At 38.3% G+C, this 18,789-nt stretch overlaps 1 protein-coding gene across 2 annotated transcripts in view; it reads left to right on the top strand.

The window, feature by feature from the left end:
- Positions 1-10,187, top strand: part of LOC115687069 (calcium-transporting ATPase 10, plasma membrane-type-like) — a 38,491-nt gene extending 28,304 nt beyond the window's left edge. For both annotated transcript variants that reach the window (XM_056310552.1, XM_056310553.1), the window contains 13 exons: positions 4,296-4,466; positions 5,142-5,201; positions 6,154-6,318; positions 6,400-6,516; positions 6,872-6,970; positions 7,585-7,722; positions 7,826-7,926; positions 8,107-8,152; positions 8,232-8,357; positions 8,887-8,994; positions 9,080-9,171; positions 9,602-9,699; positions 9,785-10,187. In XM_056310552.1, coding sequence (XP_056166527.1) covers positions 4,296-4,466; positions 5,142-5,201; positions 6,154-6,318; positions 6,400-6,516; positions 6,872-6,970; positions 7,585-7,722; positions 7,826-7,926; positions 8,107-8,152; positions 8,232-8,357; positions 8,887-8,994; positions 9,080-9,171; positions 9,602-9,698 — 1,320 coding nt within the window. In that variant the 3' untranslated portion in view covers position 9,699; positions 9,785-10,187. The remainder of the gene's footprint in view (positions 1-4,295; positions 4,467-5,141; positions 5,202-6,153; positions 6,319-6,399; positions 6,517-6,871; positions 6,971-7,584; positions 7,723-7,825; positions 7,927-8,106; positions 8,153-8,231; positions 8,358-8,886; positions 8,995-9,079; positions 9,172-9,601; positions 9,700-9,784) is intronic.
- Positions 10,188-18,789: the final 8,602 nt, after the last annotated feature.

The raw sequence follows: 18,789 nt of genomic DNA, 5'->3' as shown, positions 1-18,789 counted from the left end.
CTCTTGTGATCCTAAAACTTTTACACCTAGGAATAATAAGAAATGATGTTTTTTAAATAAGCAATTAATAGATCTAGTGCATAATCATGTTACAGTGACAACTTGAGATCATTTACTTTTCCATAGAACAATGATTCTAATAATAAAAGCCATTCAAAATACCTAATTTTCTAAGTACAGTACTGGTAGACATAAGCATGTTTGATGTGAAGAATTGTAGTGCTTGTACATATGATTATAGAAGAAAAGTTGATATGAGCAAAAGACAGTGGCCAACTTAGGAAATTATCCAATTGTATGTACTTGGAAGACCTATGAGACTACTCACTATCAATAGAGACAGATTTCCTTAGACATGTAAAACAAATGCCTGTGCAACGTCTTATCAGATATTATAATTTTCGTTGTATAAATAGAGGATTAAGGATGCGTGGATTCCAATATTAGCTAAACTGCTAGTTCTATTTGACGTCTGCATGATATCCACCATAGAGTGGATGAACTGTAAGAAAAGGCGACTGTCTCAATGGAAGACGTTCTTCTACTCTGCTTCATATGGTAATGTCCCAAACCACAGTGTTACTGGGATGCTGGTTGCTACAACACCTACTTGAAGAGCATAGATGCTTAAACATATGATTTTTCAGCTCTAACCTCAGGACTTGATTTAGCATTGCATAATTCTACCACAAGAAGAGGAGTTGCTGACTTTTAAGGAAACACACCTTAATCTTCTTTTACAGATATCTCGGGATCATTTTAGAATTCCAACATAGAAAGAACATAATAAAACAAACTAACTCAGCAAGTTATCTATATTATAGAAGCAAATGGCATTAGTTTACGGTTATATGCATCAAGCAATGTATTTCACAAAGATTATAACTCTTTAACTGTAATTTTCCTGTTCTCTATTTTCTGTATGAGCAGTTCTGATGTAGGATGACAAGTCCTTAAACAAAAAAATAAATCTTTAGGCATCACATTTAAAGCTTCCTTAACTTCACCCTAAGGGTTTCTTAAGCATCACATCTGAGAGAAGGAATTGCGGTCACACAATCCCAGAACAATGTCAACTCTAATAAAAAGAAAGCTTACAACCTTGTAAATAGGAATCTCAAAACAAGAGACATAATCAAAATAGGAAACCCCTATAAATAGTGTATATAATATCCTTCTTAAAATAAGAAAAGGAATCTTGCCAAATTCCTATTTAACTAAGTAAAGAACTCTAGTTATTATCTAGCTATGAACTCTGATCTACTTCCGAAGATATTCAACAGTCTACCAATCATGCTGCATCATCTCTCCCCATGTCGAGTTTGCTTGCAGCTGTACATGCAAGCCCGATATCTCTTCGAGTCATCTGTTCACTTCTATTTTCAGCAAGCTTTCTGAATTCAGCACGCACCTTCACCAACAGCTGCCTGCTTGAACAATCGTTTCTCCTGGTATTTGTTGACCTCAAATGAACTCATTGGTCTTAAAATGACAACTTTGTTTCTAAAAGGGAAACTGTATGTATTTTTCGTTCCACTATGATTCATGTTTCGACCATAAGGCCAAGGTTGACCAAGAAGAATATGTGCAACTTGCATAGGATCACAAAGTATAGAGTCACTATAAGCTCCACGCTTACAGGAAAGAAGGCACTGTTGCATCACAGGTATAGTAGTGTTGTCAATCCAAGCCACTTTGTATGACTGTGGATGTGACGTAGTTGGAAGTTTGAGGCGTTCTATCTGGTGGCTGAGACCACATTCCTGCAACTTCCGCCATATGCGATGACTTTTTAGCTTGATTGCTGCACTTAATGAACGTGTGAAAGATGGAAGTTCTTTCTCCACTTTATGAGCTATAAGTATACATCGAACAATAGAGGGGAAAGAATTATCCACAACTTCGTGATCTTCCAAATCTTCAGCCTCATAAGTACAGTAATTGAATGAGTTTTCCTCTTCCTTGTGTCATGGTTTTGAGGTTTCCATGCGCCAAGGACTGTGTCCGATCAAGAAAGAATGGGCCAAATTTTCTAGAGCTTCCGGAACGCTCTTAGGGATGGGCGATACGGTAAATGTACCGACTTCTAGAGAATTCTCGGCATAAATGCTGCTAGTTGTTGGATGGGGCGATGAGATCTCCTCCACTAGATCAAAAGAGCATCAATGGTTGTAATCTAAGGGCCTCTAGTATAAGAAGGGGTGCCCTCCCACTCATTTGTATCCATCCGACAATTGTAGCAATACAATTCCATTCTCTCCCAGAGCTTCTCTCTCTAGGCCTTCTCTCTCTACAATCCGGGTAAGCGAGTGAGCGATCGATCCCTCATGAAAAGGCTTGGCTTAGGCGCGCCAACGATCCAAGGAAGCCTAATTCGATGCACGGGTCCGATCCCAAACAACCGACCCGTGACATTGGCCTTCATGTTCATCTTCTTCGTCTTCAACTTTCCCAGGATGCAAATTATTTTCTCTTTGACATTGACAGCTCATGTGCCCAATTCTCCACACTTGAAATAAGTCTTGCTGCTCTTTCCACTTTGATTATTGAGAGCTGAATTTCTGTTGATGCTTGAAGAAGCAAATTTTGGAACTGTTAGCAGGATTAAAGAGTGGGGAAAAGCTGACTTTGTCTCCTGACAATCACTGTTAACTGACTTTGAGATGGGCTCCCCAACTTAGATTTTATTCTTCTCTGGAATAGAATAATTCATGTATTCCTTAACATCAAGTGCAGCTTGGAATGCATGTCCCATACTTTAAGAGGCTGTCCAAGCGATCCCCGTTGAAAATCAGGCCTTAGACCAGCCTTAAATTGAGACATTGATTGACTTGCATCTTCAATTACTTGGTTGCGAATTCATCCAACTTTTGCACATACTCAGCCACCAGCAAACAATTTTGCTTCAAAGATTTTGACTCTTTTGCGCATCTGCTCAACTCTCTTTATCTTTGCTTTCGTCTATTGCCAAGTGCTGATAGGTGGTTACCACAATATACTTATATCAACCTCAATGCCCTGCCACCATTTTTTAGCCAAGCCAACAAAAGCTTTATCTTTGCAAATTGGACCTTGTGAGCATCTGTCCTGTCATACCAGTCGAAGTACTCATCCATAGATTTTATCCAATCAGACAACGCCATAGGATCTACTTTTTCGTCAACATCAGGAAATTTGATGTTGATATTCTTGGTAATATCTCCAGTGATATCATATCGCTTTAATACTTTCTTCTCAAATTCTGGTGGTTTTGCTGCCACTTGAAGATTTCATGTTGCATCCACGTTTGGCTTTTGAGGAGGGGTCTTACAAATTGCTTCTTCTATGGGCCGCTTCTCTAGGACAGCAAACAACTTATTTATTTGCTCAGCCGGTTCATTAATCTTTATGCCAAGCATACAACTCAGATGTCAACTCGCCAACTTTGGAATTCAACTAAATGTTGGTCACCATTGTGGGAGAAAGTCTAGGAACTTTCACTCTGATACCAAAGTGCTGGAGGACGAAGAGTCCCACTAAAAGAATAATCTCTAGGCTTCACATCCTAAGCATCACACCTAAGAGACTGGCATTGCACAATCCCAAAGTAAATACTTGCAAAATTCAATAATTGATCAACTCAATAAAAAAAAAGAATAACCCTAAATATAGACTCTCTAAAAAAGTTCTACTCCTAGTTGAATTAGAAAATCTCCAGACAAGAAGCATAATCGAAATAGGAAACCTTAAAAAAAAGGAAATATAATATCCTACTTAAAATAAGAAAAGGAAACTTGCCAAACTCTTAAATTAACTAGCTAAAGAACTCTAGTTACTATCTAGCTATGAAATCCTATCTTAACAATGTGTCCAAAGGTATTTTAACAGTCTATCAATCATGCTGCATCAACTTTCCTTCTCTCAGATTTTCACTTTTGGAATCTTCAATGCCATTTTCTAATTGAAATTTCTATAGCTAGTTAAAAGTGTTATTGAGCTCGAATCTGATTATGATTATGATCGTTTATGAGAGTTGCTGCACTGGTTTCGATGAATTCTCTTTCCTTTTTCCCCTCACTATTTTGATGGTAGTATGTTAAGTCTTCTAGAAGTAGGGTGCCTTTGCGTACCCAAACGATGATAGTACTCTTAATTAGATAATTTCTACCTGCTGATTGGAAACCATTACATTAAATTAACTGCATGCACAAGTTTAATTGTGCTTCTCACTGATGTTGTTAATGATTGTCAGTGTATGTCGTCTTTCTGATACTTTACATGATTTATCATTTCCTGATCATAACCCCTGGTTGTAGGTGATGCTTTTTAAGAAGGCTATTGAAGATATGGCTGCTAGTAGTCTACGCTGTGTTGCCATTGCATATAGGACCTATGACTTGAAAGACATTCCAACTGACGAAGAACAATTAACTGAGTGGGCACTGCCCGAGGATGAGCTTATTTTACTGGCTATTGTTGGCTTGAAGGTATGTATACTTCAGTTGAGTTTCCTTAATTTTTCATTTAGATATTTTCTTTGAGACATTTGCATGAAATGCTTTTATGAAACTGTTCTCTGTTTTAGACAAATATCATGGAAAATGATTTTGATAGCTATTACAGCGTGCAAATTTAATGGTTATTGATCATGAGAATGTTCTCTGATCTAAACATATATCATGGAAAATGATATTTATAGCAATTATAGTGCGCAATGAATTAGTGGTTATCATTGTCGTCGTCACCGGTGTCATCATCATCGTCATATTACTTTTCCCTTGCATCTTTGAGTATGTCCTTTCACCTTAGATTCAATTTTGTGTTGCAATATGTAACACTTTCACCACGCTTTGATTGCCTTTGTTGAAAGACTCCGCTATTCCATCATTAAATAGATGCTTATAGCTTCAGTTCATAAATTAGGCGGAGATTCTGGTTCACACGGGCACTCATGATGAATGATGGTGACTTGGCATTGTAACTGATACTAAACGGGGAACATCCCAAGGCTACTATTTTTCAATTAGTGATTCTTCATATAAAACAAACTCATGACAAGAAGTCTTGCATATAAATGATTTGAGTTTTTTCCTGCTTTTTGACAGTTTCAACAACAGAACGATAACTTCTGTTTTTTGTTTGTTTTTCACTGCATTTTGCAGGATCCATGTCGACCTGGTGTAAAAAATGCTGTACGATTATGCCAAAAAGCTGGTGTTAAAGTACATTCTTTTCTCATTTAGAATTTTAGATTTGTGTCATGTTTGAGTTTTTCTTGGATGGACATTCATAGTTTTGTTAGATCTAGACTTCTATGAAGACCGAGATATCGTGTTATGGATAAATGTGATATGTTTGTTATATAACTATAGCACATGAATTTCCTCTCAGATTATGCAACTTTGCATTTGTGAAAACGAAAATCTCCACCCCCACAACACCACCCCCCCCCCCCCCCCTTCTTTCAAAATCCCTCCTCCCTCTCTACCCTTCCAATTGCGGTGTAAAATGTTCTCATTCATATTTGTTTCCAATGTATTATCTTGGTATTTCCACCTTGATAGCCAAGTCTTTATATTGTCAGACGGATAAGAGGTGCGGAATATTCCTTTTGGATTCTTTAATATAAGAATTTTGTGTCCATTTCCAAATACTGTGACTTGCCAAGTTGACCACATGGACCATTTTGGTTTGCTTGACCGATATGTGGGATGTAATGGTTGCTCATACTAATCTAATAAAGCAGTTTGCTTTGTCATTTTCATTGGTGACAGACCATGAAGGTGATTGTCAATGCCCCACTAAATCCTCCTAAAACCAAGCTTGGCCTATTGCCATGGCTATGTTTGGGCATTATCCTGCAGTCTCAAAATATTTTTTTATAATGTGACTCATGTGGATACTTTGTGTTGTCCTCTATATTAGGGGAAACAGGTGGAGTATTGCTATGCATAAAAAATAATTTTCTTTATTCCCTTGGATTGCTCCATCTTACCCTGTCAAGCTTTTTTTTTTTTTTTTAAACACTTCTTATTCATCTTAATGCTAGAAATTATGCAAATTAGATACACCTATATCCACAAAGCATCCTTCCTAAGTCTAGAAGATGGCTGGAAAAATTGGGTCATCTAATTTTTCTTTTTTGTAAAATGTATCCTCTTTCTTGATGCATAGGTACGCATGGTTACAGGCGACAATCTTCAAACTGCTAAAGCAATAGCTTTGGAATGTGGGATATTAGGTTCTGATGCAGATGCTACTGAGCCTAATCTCATTGAAGGAAAAGACTTTCGTGCCTTATCTGATTTTGAAAGGGAAGAAACTGCAGAAAAGATTTCCGTATGTTCTGATTAATTAGTTTTCCGTTGTTTTCCCCTCTTCTGGTGTAGAATGAAATTGATAATGCCTTTGCATATGTAGGTGATGGGACGATCCTCGCCTAATGACAAGCTTCTGCTTGTGCAAGCTCTGAAGAAACGAGGACATGTAGTTGCCGTCACTGGAGATGGCACAAATGATGCTCCTGCTTTACATGAGGTTCGTTTTTAATTTTTTTATGGGAAGTTTTGGATCTACTCATGTATACGATTATGCTGGCAGCCACATTTGCATTGTTGGCCACCTTGATGAATTTAAAGACATGACCCTGCTCACCTATCCATGGACTCCTAAATACTCTAGTTGACAGGTGGACAGTCAAGAGTAACTGTGGTGCAATAAATGTTATCAAATTGGTTTGTTCACCTTGTTCTGATCTTGATGTCTTATGGTATCGTTATCATTAAAACATTACGTATATTCTACATTTCCTGTTTGTGGTGTGATATTCATAGATTGGATACATTTTCTCTCTGATATTGTTGTTGGGATGTAAACTTTTTATGGTGTTTAGGCAGATATTGGCCTTGCAATGGGTATTCAAGGGACGGAAGTTGCTAAGGAGAGCTCTGATATCATTATCTTGGATGATGATTTTGCCTCTGTTGTGAAGGTTAGTACTTGCCAACCATGATTGGCTTATGATCTTGTATCTCACCGACAGAAAGTGATGTTCCTGGAAATTTTCAATCTTATTTACTCTCACAGCATTGGGAAAAGTAGTTTCTAGATAATTTCTGGTCAAATACGGAGATGAACGTTGTTATCCTTCTTCCACCAACTAAGGTTCAACCTTATACTGATCTTTTAGAGATTTCTTAATCTCTTGTAATTGAAAAATCGGATGACGTGTGAGACTTAGATATGTGCTGAACTGCATGAGCTGTGATGTAAGATTGCTCCTCTTTGGTCATGATTTTCCATGTGTTGCGTCTTTTGCTTTTCTTTTTTGTTTGAGTGCTTATTTTTTGGCAGCATGCATATTAATACATGGCTGTAAAATGGGGCATGCGGTTGAATATGATGGCTTATAGGGTGGAAGGAGGATGAAGAGAATGATATTGTTGTTATCATGCTGTTAGTTTTTCTCTTGTTCGTAATTTTGAGTTATATCTTGTCGACAACCCTGTTGATGCAAAAGAAGTTTAAAGGGAGTTCCTTATATGTTTAAGTTCTAAGAGCTTGAAGTTCTTGAAATAATCTTCAGTTATTATGTACACCATGCAGGTTGTCAGGTGGGGACGATCTGTATATGCAAATATCCAGAAATTTATCCAGTTCCAGCTTACAGTTAATGTTGCAGCTCTTGTGATAAATGTCGTTGCTGCTGTTTCCTCCGGTGATGTTCCATTAAATGCAGTGCAGGTTTGATTCCCCCTCTCTTATCTGTCAGAGATTGTTTGATTAATTCCTACACCTATTTGTCTCCGTATGACTCCTATGCTTGGCCGGCTTCCACTTTGGGCAGCTTCTCTGGGTTAATCTCATCATGGACACTCTTGGAGCACTGGCTTTGGCCACAGAGCCCCCTACAGATCACCTGATGGATAGGACACCTGTTGGTCGGAGGTAAGGATTTATTGGTGGTAGCAGATATTTCAGCTGTTGAGCTTTGTGTGTGTGTGTGTGTGTGTTGGGGGGGGGGTGGTCTATCTTCATTTTCCTTTTCTGAATGTTGCACTTGGCTCATCCATTTATACATTTCATGGGAAGATGTATGATGCATCTGGTTGTATCTTTTATGACCAGAGAACCTCTCATAACCAATATTATGTGGCGGAACTTGCTGATACAGGTAAAGATCAATGTTATTTCTCTGTGCTGAATTCATCTATTGTTTGCCAAAAGTTATAAATGTAAATTTTGTATTTCAGGCTGTTTATCAAGTTTGTGTCCTGCTTGTTCTTACTTTTCGAGGAAGGAGCCTGCTAAATCTAAAGAATGATCATGCAAACAAAGTGAAAAATACTTTGATCTTCAATGCATTTGTCCTTTGCCAAGTAAGTGTCATTCTTTGAGTCAATTTAATGGTGGGATGAAATGTGTGCATGAGTGGTTATTCCATTTTGACACTTGTCTTTTACTTTTTTTCAGATGTGAATGGTGTAGACAGTTATAAAAACTTCCCTTAAAAATGCTACTCTTATTCAGAGCTGAATTGTGCTTTTCTTTACTGTCTCATTTGGTGCATCCCAGTGCTGAGACTAGATAGCAAATAGCATGCCCTACTGCGTCATCATGAAAATGGATCGTCTGACATATGATTTTAAATTGAAACAGTGGATGCCCTTGTTCTCTTTTGTAATTAGGGTGTTGTGAGTTTCAGAATAGGGAGATGCATATCTCTGCTTCCTCAAGATGATTTGTTTCATTCTCAAGTTTTTACGACGGGGTTGTCTAGTGACCCATATTAACATTCTTTTAGAACATGTTGGACAGGGCTTAGTGATCTGCTCCCATTGCTTGAAATGAGGGTGATAAATTTTTTACCTTGAACATCTGACAAATGGCATATCATTTGAACTGCAGATTTTCAACGAATTTAATGCTCGGAAACCAGATGAATTAAATGTGTTCGAAGGAATCACCAGAAACCACCTCTTCATGGGAATAGTGGGTCTAACACTTGTTCTTCAGGTCAGTCGTGCTTCTTCTTATTGGGTGTGTTTGGTGTTCCTCTGTAATCCTCCATGATCCAAGTTTTCTCTCTGTATTCCTTCAGGTCATTATAGTGGAGTTTCTTGGAACATTTACTTCAACAGTAAAGCTTAATTGGAAGCAGTGGCTCATATCGATCATTATTGCTCTCATCAGGTTAACTGACATAGATTTCAACAACTTATATGGTGAAAAAATCGTCGGTTTCCTCTTTCTATTCTGTCCATGGCTGGGTGTACCTCTTCCTTTGTCCAAAATTCTTGTCGTTCTTTTTGATGAACTGATTCTGTGTGTTTGATTCCTGAATAGTGACAGATTTTTCTCTTGCCTTTCTTTTCCTGGCTGGGTTAGTACCAAGCTTGAAGTGTTGTGAATTTTCTGAGTCAATATCCTCAGGGCTGGTCCTGACTGATTTTATTTGCTCGATGATGGAATTTCTTTTTCCTTTTAATTTTTTGTGTTGTGTTTTTTAGAGCAAACCTTGCTCAATTGATGAACATAGGTCAGAGAGTAAGTAATCTTTGGTCATCCCATCTAGCGCTAACATGTTGTTTGCTTCTCCTTTTTTGTACTTGTTTGTAATCAGTTGGCCTCTCGCCATTGTTGGGAAACTGATACCTGTCCCAACGACTCCCCTGAGTGACTATTTTCACAGGATAGTATGCTGTTGTAGACGTTCCTGAGGTATGTTGGTTTAGAATTGGTCATGGAGTCTTGTGTTTACTTTTTCTTCTGAGCTTGTGTAAGATTGTGACGTTTTGCTCTTCAGGTTAGCTCATGGATGGCAAGGAACATATAGAGCTGCTACGGGACTGTAAATTAGCAAGCAGGTATTATCTGCGTCATTTCCCTTTCAGCCATACTTCCTTGTAAAGGACGAACTTCCGAATCTCAGAAAATTTGGCTCCATTTTGACCAAATAGTTAATATTGTGAGGTTTAAAGCTTTCAAATCCACTATTTTACTTATGGTCGTGTTCAGAACTTCACAAATTTTGAAGCCCAAGTTGAGGCAGTAGTTCATTCTGAAGGATGAATTTCGTATTTTAAGAAAGTTTGGCTCCTTTTGGTCAAATGCTTGACATTGTAAGGTTTGGATCTTTTGAATCATCTTATTGTGGATCTCATGAATCAGAAAGTTTAAAGGTACTGAGAATGACCGCGTAATGAGATAACATATATGTCTCGTATTTCATTAATCTTTACCACTGCCCCCTCATGGTGGCAGAGCTAGGTTTGTCATATCAGAATAAGCTTATATAGCTATGAGCTTGTAATACGTTAGTGGTAAGATGAAGGAATCATTTACTTTATGGCTGGAATTTAAGAAGCCAGTATTGCAGAACCTATTTCATTAGATGTTCCAATTCCCTTCCGAAGATCCACTTCCTCTAAGATTAATTGTTATTTTGAGGTCTTTACCTCAATGAAGATAATATCTCCCATACTCCCTTTTAAATCCTCATTCTATTTTTGCTAAGCCTACTTAATTTTCCCTAATCAACTCCAAGAAATTCATAAACCATGCACCAAAGAGGTATTAAAGAGTACCACGAGTCTACGCGGTTTGACCAACAACTCATTCCAGCAACCCAACAAGAACAAATTTGTGACTCCAAATTCCTCTTGTATTTTTAAATGACAGTGGATTCCGCAGGGGTACAACCATCTCCACTTGGGGGCTATTCGTTTTGCTTTATCATTCCATGGCGAAAAGGCTTACCAGTGGCAGCTCGCATGGCCTCCCCTTTGATACGTGGTTTATTGACTACCAGTATGCATGTATTGGGATAATCGAAACCACTCTAAATGCAGGAATTGCATTTGTCACATTCGTCCCCAACTTTAACATGGCCTTAGTAAATCCAAGACTACTAATGCATTAGAAGTCCAGCTACAAGTTATTGAAGCTCCCTCGACTCTTGACGCGATTTCTGTCGCGCTTCTCTACCAAGACTGTAGATGCCATCCACCTAATCCTGACTGAAGCTGAAGAGACACTGCTAGTTTCAATTGACAAAAACCAGACAAATGCGTGTTCATGCACCAAGACAAACGCTCCCAGTCACAACTAGCTGAGTTACTCCCAATCACATGGGTAACTAATTATGAAAAACTCCATTAGAATGTTTGTTCCACCTAGTTTTCCAAATCAAAATTCCCCAAGAAAAAAGATAGCGACATGCAAATAAGTTTTGAATTTTCAAAAGAAAAATAGGAAACCTCCCCCTCTATTTTTCCTGCTATCCTCAGGATGCTGCCACACCAGCTGGAGCATATGATGTGGAGGAAAACGATTAGAGACAGCATTGCTCAACTTAGATGGACATTCTATTCTCTACTTCAAAAGATTCTCATACTGGACACTGCTTTGTGATTCGGACTGCCAGTGTAAAAGTTGTCGAGCTCCTCCCAAAGAGGAAGACAATAGGCCATCCAGAAAAAAGAAGAAGAATTGCTCATCTGAACACGAGTTCTTCAGAAGATGAAGGATGGTGATCCAACCATTAGGCCACTTGGTGATGAAACCGGTACCTGGTATCTTACTCTACTTTCAAACATTATACACCTCCTGAACCTTCCCCGCCTCCATCCCCCAAACCCAAGCAAAGCTTCACCAAAGGCTAAACCATCTCCTCCTAAACCAATACTTCCGTGCTATAAACCCTGTTTTAATTGGATAAATAAGCACTCCTTGTTAAGCAAAACCTAGGCTTTATCCCCACCGCCCCGGCAGTTCTTCCTCCAGTGTTGTCCACTTATGCTACTGAGTCTATGTCTCCCCTGTTTCAACTCTTCCAGGCACATACCTGTTGGCACCCATCTTATTTTCCTCCATTAGGAGAATCTACCCAAGTTCCTACTACAGAAGAGTACGCCAAATATAAGCATATTCCCAAAGTGCCAAATCCAATTGAAATTAATGAGTCAGGAAAGATAAAGAAAATAACTACTGCAGAAGCCGTCCTGAACTAGCAAACTGAAAACACTCTTGCTCAAGACATATTGCTCAAGCCTCTCGACTCGACTGTCAATTGTCCAGATAAGACTTGACATGTTGACTTGAAGGTTAACAAAGCAGCAGCAGCCATGCAAGAGTTCCTGAGAACATTGCAAAAAAGGCTCAAAGAGATAGAGGTTGGAGTCACACCTTGCCATTATCTGTATACCCATCTAGTGAGAGAAGTTGAAGAAGCAAAACAAATCTCTTCAGGAAAAGAAATTTGTTCCACCTACACCTTTTGCATCAATACTCTTTCCCTTTTAGAGAATCTGGAACCAGTTTCCCGCCTAAAACATCGTCTATCCTCTCAAACCTATGAGAAGAAGACCCTATGTCTAGCACTCGCCCGGATATCTTTACTCTTTGAGACAGAGTGAGAAATGAAATGAAAGGAGAAAATTAAGGAAGGAAAGCAAATTGCTCTGGGCTTTCCAAATCCTCCAACAAAACCTCCTACCTCATTAATAATTTTGAACCCTATCGAGTCATTTTTAAGGGATAGGCATCACCATACTTTGCCAACCATTGCCACCCTGGATTTGGCAACTTCATCTGATGAGTCCGGCGCTGATCAAGAATCTGACCACAAATCTAATACTGAACCATCATCAGAAGACCTTTTTGACAGCTCACGAGAGTTAACAATCCCCATTTCCCAAAGGAATCTCTTCCCTTGAATTTCATCTTGGTGGGAGACTGAGACGATGAAGAAGATACGGGATCAACTACCTCTGAACATAGAAGAACCAGGGGAAATCAGAGTTAATCCCATAATTCTGCTACTGCCAAAATGAGCTTTACATTGGATGATCTCCCAAATCACAAATGGCCAGACAAATCTTCAAGAATTTTTTATTTGGCTTACCACCAGGGCCTTAACTGTGGAAAGTCAGTATGATATTCTTAAGAATTTGTCTTCAGATTCACCGAAAGTCTTCGAGACTGGTGGAAGTCTATTCCTGAATATGACCAAATGACATTTTTGGTCCAGCAAGACTTCAACCGCATCATTTAAATCCTCCACCTATATTTTACTAAATATCCAGAAGACCACAAAGAACTTGAGAGGAGAGAGTTCTTTGAAAGAAAATGTTATTAGTAAACATTTCAAGGAAATATTAAAGCTGCTCTACGCTCTAGGACCCGAATGGATCCTCAAATTAGTTTCTCTGTCATCCTTTCCTAAGCAATTAGGCACAGCAGTCGAAAGATCCTTCCATAGCAAGAAAAGAGTTTGAGGCGTAGAAAGGCAATCAAAGACTACTTGCATGATAATAGGGATTTTGAGAAAGTTTTCTAAACAACTGGCCTGGCATCATGGTTCTCGTAAGGAATCTTCTTGCGATGCCGCAACAAGAAGAAAAGGCACCTCAGGAAGTTCTAGCATAAAAAACCCCGGAAAAAAAAAGGACAATAGAAATTCCTACGCAAAAGGCAAATGGAAAACAGACAGATGTTTCATTTGTAATCGCAAAGGCCATTTTACATAAAGATGCCCGCATGCTAAAAGAAGGGGCATGCACATGCTTGAAGCTATAAAGAAGGAAAATGGAGCATCTCCCTCCAAGAAGATGACCTCGAATAAGGCTTCTTCCTTGAAGATGTGCCCTCTTCAAAGGCCATTTGCAAAAGTGTTAATACAACGAAAAACCTTAAGCTGGTACACCTTACAAATTTTTCTCAAACTCATTTTTTGACACAAAAAATCTTAAACTAGTACACTTGTGATAATTTACTATCATTTAGTTTCTGTTAAATTTTATCGTCAAATTTCTAAGTTGGATGACACGTGATGATTGACGAGTGTATCAGTTTGGGATTTTACCCTCCATTTGTCACAGGTGTACCAATTTGTGATTTTTCGTGGTATTAATCCAATTTAACGGAGGAAAAATTTGTCACAAATGTACCAGTTTTGGATTTTTTGTGGTAAAAAAATTAGTTTATGGTAAAATTATCACATGTATGCCAATTTAGTGTTTTTGGTGGTCAAAAAATTAATTTTGGGTAAATTTGCCATAGATATACCAATTTGGGATTTTTTTTTGTATTAACTCTTTTCAAAATATAAAATGTTTCACTATCCAGTGACACTGACTAGTTGATGACCCCTGATGATCGAATCTTTTCTTCTCTCAAGAATCAAAAACCCCAAAAATTCAAATCATCTGCCAGTTTTCACATGTTCTTGAACCTTATGTTCCCATCGACATCTTTTCCCTTCAAATATGATAAGCCAGTCTCTGTCATGGCTTTCATAGATACTAGAGCTAGTCTATCAATTCTTGATCCCAAGATCCATCCAGAAAACTTTTGGGAGCCATACACAAGTACTTTACAACAACTCCAGGAAAGACGTTTCCCATCCGCATAAGAAGTAAACTCATCAGAATCCAATTCTTTCCTCAGCGTTCGATCACTATAAAAATCGCCGGTTTACCATCTGCCGACAGGGATATAAACATTGGTTGGGATCTCCCAACCAGACTTCCGAAGCTCAGAATTCCGTACAATCATTAGGTTCAACGAATTTGTTGACTTTAGAAGATTTTATCTCATTCAGCCAGACAAGCTTGACCCAACCATCCCGATTCTTTTAAGTGCTTGTGCTGATTCAGATTTTGAATTCTTGAGAAATGCCCCAATCCATTAGGAAGAACTTCGACTTCTTCATTCATTTTACTTTAAAAAAGAATGAAGATAGTAACCCAACAAAGCTAACCACTCTGGAATGAATCGTGAGCAAAAATAATTTGCTCAAAAGGAATGTCAAGATTTAGTCCAACAGGGACTGATTGAACCTTTGGATTATTAATGGACATGGAAGCGTTTTATATCAATAGAGGTGGGTAGACTAGAGGTGAGAAAAAATTGTTCATCAATTACCCGCCTCTTAACCAATTTTGATGCAGTAGTGCTGATCTTTTAGTCGAATAAAGAGAAATCCAAAAAATCCTCTATGAAAAGAGACACCATTCCAAAATCCATATAGCCTAGTGCTTACCAAGAGAAAGTTCCATGGTATTTGTCAGAGATATTTAGGATAATTCTGATGGTTTTTTGTATCTCTCAAGATTGTGCAAATATCTCTTTTTGCTTGCGCGTATCTTGATTGATATGTTATCTTATTTAGTTATTTAATAAAGCCTATAAATAGGCTGGTGTAGTCTCATTATGAGATATAGCAATATACAAAATTACTCTCTTCCACATATCTCTCTAATTTCTCAATTTGGTATCAGAGCTAGTCGATCTTGAAGTACACCAAGTCTGAGTTCACCCGGTGCACACCAAAGTGCCCATCTAGAGCTAATTTAGGTTCTTCTTCTTCTTTTTTCAATAAGTCCTAATATCCTCCATTGATTTCAACATTATTCATCTTGTCCGATAGCCAATGCATTTTTGTTGCTTAGTCAAGTTGATGGTCATGTTTCGATGCCAACCGCAACGGCACATCACCCAGTCGAGCCTTTCATGAAGGTGGCTTTTCTTTTGATGCCAGCCGTATAGGTTGCATCGCTTAGTAACTATTTTCCCAAGCTAACCGTATAGGCCGCTTGATGCTACAACGCTAGCCATATAAGCCACGTTGCTCAGTTATTGTTTTGCAAGTTAGCCGCATATTTCCCCTTTGATTCTCGACGTTCCGTGTGTCGTTTCAAGAAACCACACCATCACTAGACTTGCCGCTCTCAGACCAGTAAGATCTGGAAATTTCGCCATGAACAAATGCCGGATGCTACCTCATCTACCACGTCTTAGCCGTTCACACTAGAATTCAAACTCAAGTTGACATATTCAAGATTGTGATGAATATCTCTATTTGATTGTGCATATCTTGATTGATATGTTATCTTATTTAGTCATTTCATAAAGTCTACAAATAGGCTGATGTAATCTCATTATGAAATATCGAAATATACGAAATTACTTTCTTCCGCATATCTCTCTAATTTCTCAACTTGATGAAGTATATTTATGGAGATTAAAGATTTCCTTGTTAGAGAATATTAGTTAGAGATATTATTAGATATTAGAGATATTATTTAATATTTCGTGATTCTCTAAGATAGCTAATTTCTTTTATGCATATTGTTCGAGTATAAATACCCTCCTCTAATAACTTGTAAATTAAAGCCAATTGAGTAAAAATGTAATCTTTACTAATTCTCTCCCTCTCTCTTGAAGATCCTAGAATATTTACATGGCATCAGAGCCAACAAGAGAAAAGGAATTAAATCAAACCTTAGCCTTTTCTTCCTTTATGTTGTCTTTAGTTGTCTCATCTTCTGTAACTTCCCAATTTTGTCAACACTCAACAACACTGTTATGGATGTGATTCGTTATGGTACTCTCTTCTAATTGTGAGCAATCAACGAGCGGAGTCACCGTCAAATATCTAGGTAGCTGTGAGCAACGGAGTCAAGCACACCTTCATTGAGCAGCCAAAGATGAGCGTTGTGGGGCATTGTCATCAAGTATCCAGAGATGAGCGTCGTGGGGTGTTGTCATCAAGTATCCAGGTAGCTGTGAGCGCCAAAGTCGAGCACGCCTTCATCAAGTAGCCAAAGACGAGCACTGTGGAGTGATGCAGTTTAGTTTGCCGCAATTCAAGTTGTGTTTCTACACGATTCTATCAAGGTTGTAAGAGAAAGATGTCAACTTTCTAAGCATATGTTGCTTTAGTGCTTGTCAAATCCAGTTTATTTAGTGTACGGCCCAGCTTACACGACGCTTGATCACAAACTTTCGAAGAAAGTTGCACCAATCATATGCAAGCTGGATGCTCCAGGCTGAGAGGGAGTGATGAAGTATATGTATGTAGATTAAAGATTTCCTTGTCAGAAAAAATCATTAGAGATATTCTATGCAAGCTATGTGTGCAGTTTTCTTGGTAGACCTTTGTACATGGACACGGCTACTGAGGAAAAACGACGACTAACATTTGCTCGTGTATGCATTCTCATGGAATCCGATAGCTCATTCTCGGAAAACTTTGATCTTGCTATAGGAAATGAGGAAACCTTTGGGATTACTATTGATTATAGCTGGATTATGCTAAAATGCAAAAAATGTAATTACTTTGGTCATAAGGATTGCAATGTGCCGAACAAGATAATATGGGTTCCTAAATCCCAATTGGTGGTGGGACCATCGGAAAATACTACTTCTATTGCTCCCATCTCGCCTGGAGCGATTACTAAAGTGCTGCCGAATGACAATTCCTCGGCTGTACTATCGAAAGTTCCTGATCCTGTTACTGATGCTGGTATTTCCATGGTTAATCAGCCGAAGAATCATGTACTTGCTGCTTCACAGTCAGGTTTATCCTATACAAATGTCAAACATGTTGGAAGTCATAAGAAATGGCAAAAGAACACTACAAGTGCCATAACTTGTGTACGGCGCTCACTTTAGTGCCATAAGTTTTTTTTGGATCACTTCAGTGCTAAAATTTTTGAAAAATGATTACTTAAGTGCTAAAATTTTTGAAAAACGATCACTTAAGTGCCAAATCCGGTGCCGTACATAACTTTTCGCCGGAAATCCGACGTGGCATTTTTTTTATTAATTTCTGAAGTTGACGTGGCTCGCCGGAGATTGGCACTTAAGTGATCGTTTTTCAAAAATTTTAGCACTTAAATAATCGTTTTTCAAAAATTTTAGCACTTAAGTGATCGTTTTTCAAAAATTTTAGCACTGAAGTGATCCAAAAAAAACTTATGACACTTAAGTGATCGTTTTTCCTTCGACTTGGCACCAAAGTGATCCGAAAAAAAGTTATGGCACCAAAGTGATCTCCGTACACAACTTATGGCACTTATAGTGTCCTTTTGCCCATAAGAAAGGCTCCAATAACAAAAGTAGAGATACTTCCAATTCGTTGAATCTCTCTCCAAATATATTTGCGTTATTGGGCGAGGGTGATCATTCTGCAATTTCTAACTGGCCCGTTGCTCTACTTGAGGATGTGGGGAGTGGGGTAGAACCCCCTGACCAATGAATATCCTTTTATGGAACATACGAGAACTTAACAGTTGCCCCAAACAAAAGGAACTTGTAGATTTCGCTTTATCTCAGGATCCTCATATTCATGTTTTGAATGAGCATAAAATAAAAGAGGGAAATGCAGAATTTGTCATCAACGGTAGGTTTTAAGGCTAGAAATGCATCCATAACTATCAGAGCAGCAGTTTGGGTAGAATATTGGTATTGTGGAAACTGTCCAGTTTTAACTTGACTATAGACCAAGTCATACACTACCTTGTTGAAAAACCAGGAGAGGACACATTTCTCCTTTTTGCATTATATGGAGGCAATTCTAAAATTGAAGAGAGGTCTCTATGGCAGAACATTACCACATCCTCTATTGATAATACAGGAAATGTGCATTGGCTACTAATAGGTGATTTCAATGAAACAAGAGTTACAAATGAATGGATCGGATTTAATGCCCAATGAACTTCTGGAATGGATGAGCTGAACACTATAATTGAGGAACTTGCACTGATCGAGCCTCATTCCACAGGCCCATTTTTCACATGGACAAATAAAAGGTTCAACGATGATCTTAGAGCAAGCAAGATTGACAGGGTCTTCATTAATGTAAGTTGGCAGAACAGGTACTCTCACTATTTAGTAGAATTGTTTATGCCTGGTGTTTTAGATCATTCTCCATGCTTGGTGCGTCTTAACACTATTACTAGGAGAAGGAAGCCTCTTTTAAATTCTTCAATTTCTAGACTAAAAGCCGCAATTTTCTGCCAATAG

The sequence above is a fragment of the Syzygium oleosum genome, unplaced genomic scaffold, assembly GCF_021117445.2.
Source record: "Syzygium oleosum isolate NSW1041296 unplaced genomic scaffold, Sole_v2.1 Sole_v2.04, whole genome shotgun sequence".
Lineage (NCBI taxonomy): Eukaryota > Viridiplantae > Streptophyta > Magnoliopsida > Myrtales > Myrtaceae > Syzygium > Syzygium oleosum.
Note: the sequence above shows the minus strand (reverse complement) of the source record. Positions and strands in the feature narration are given on the sequence as shown.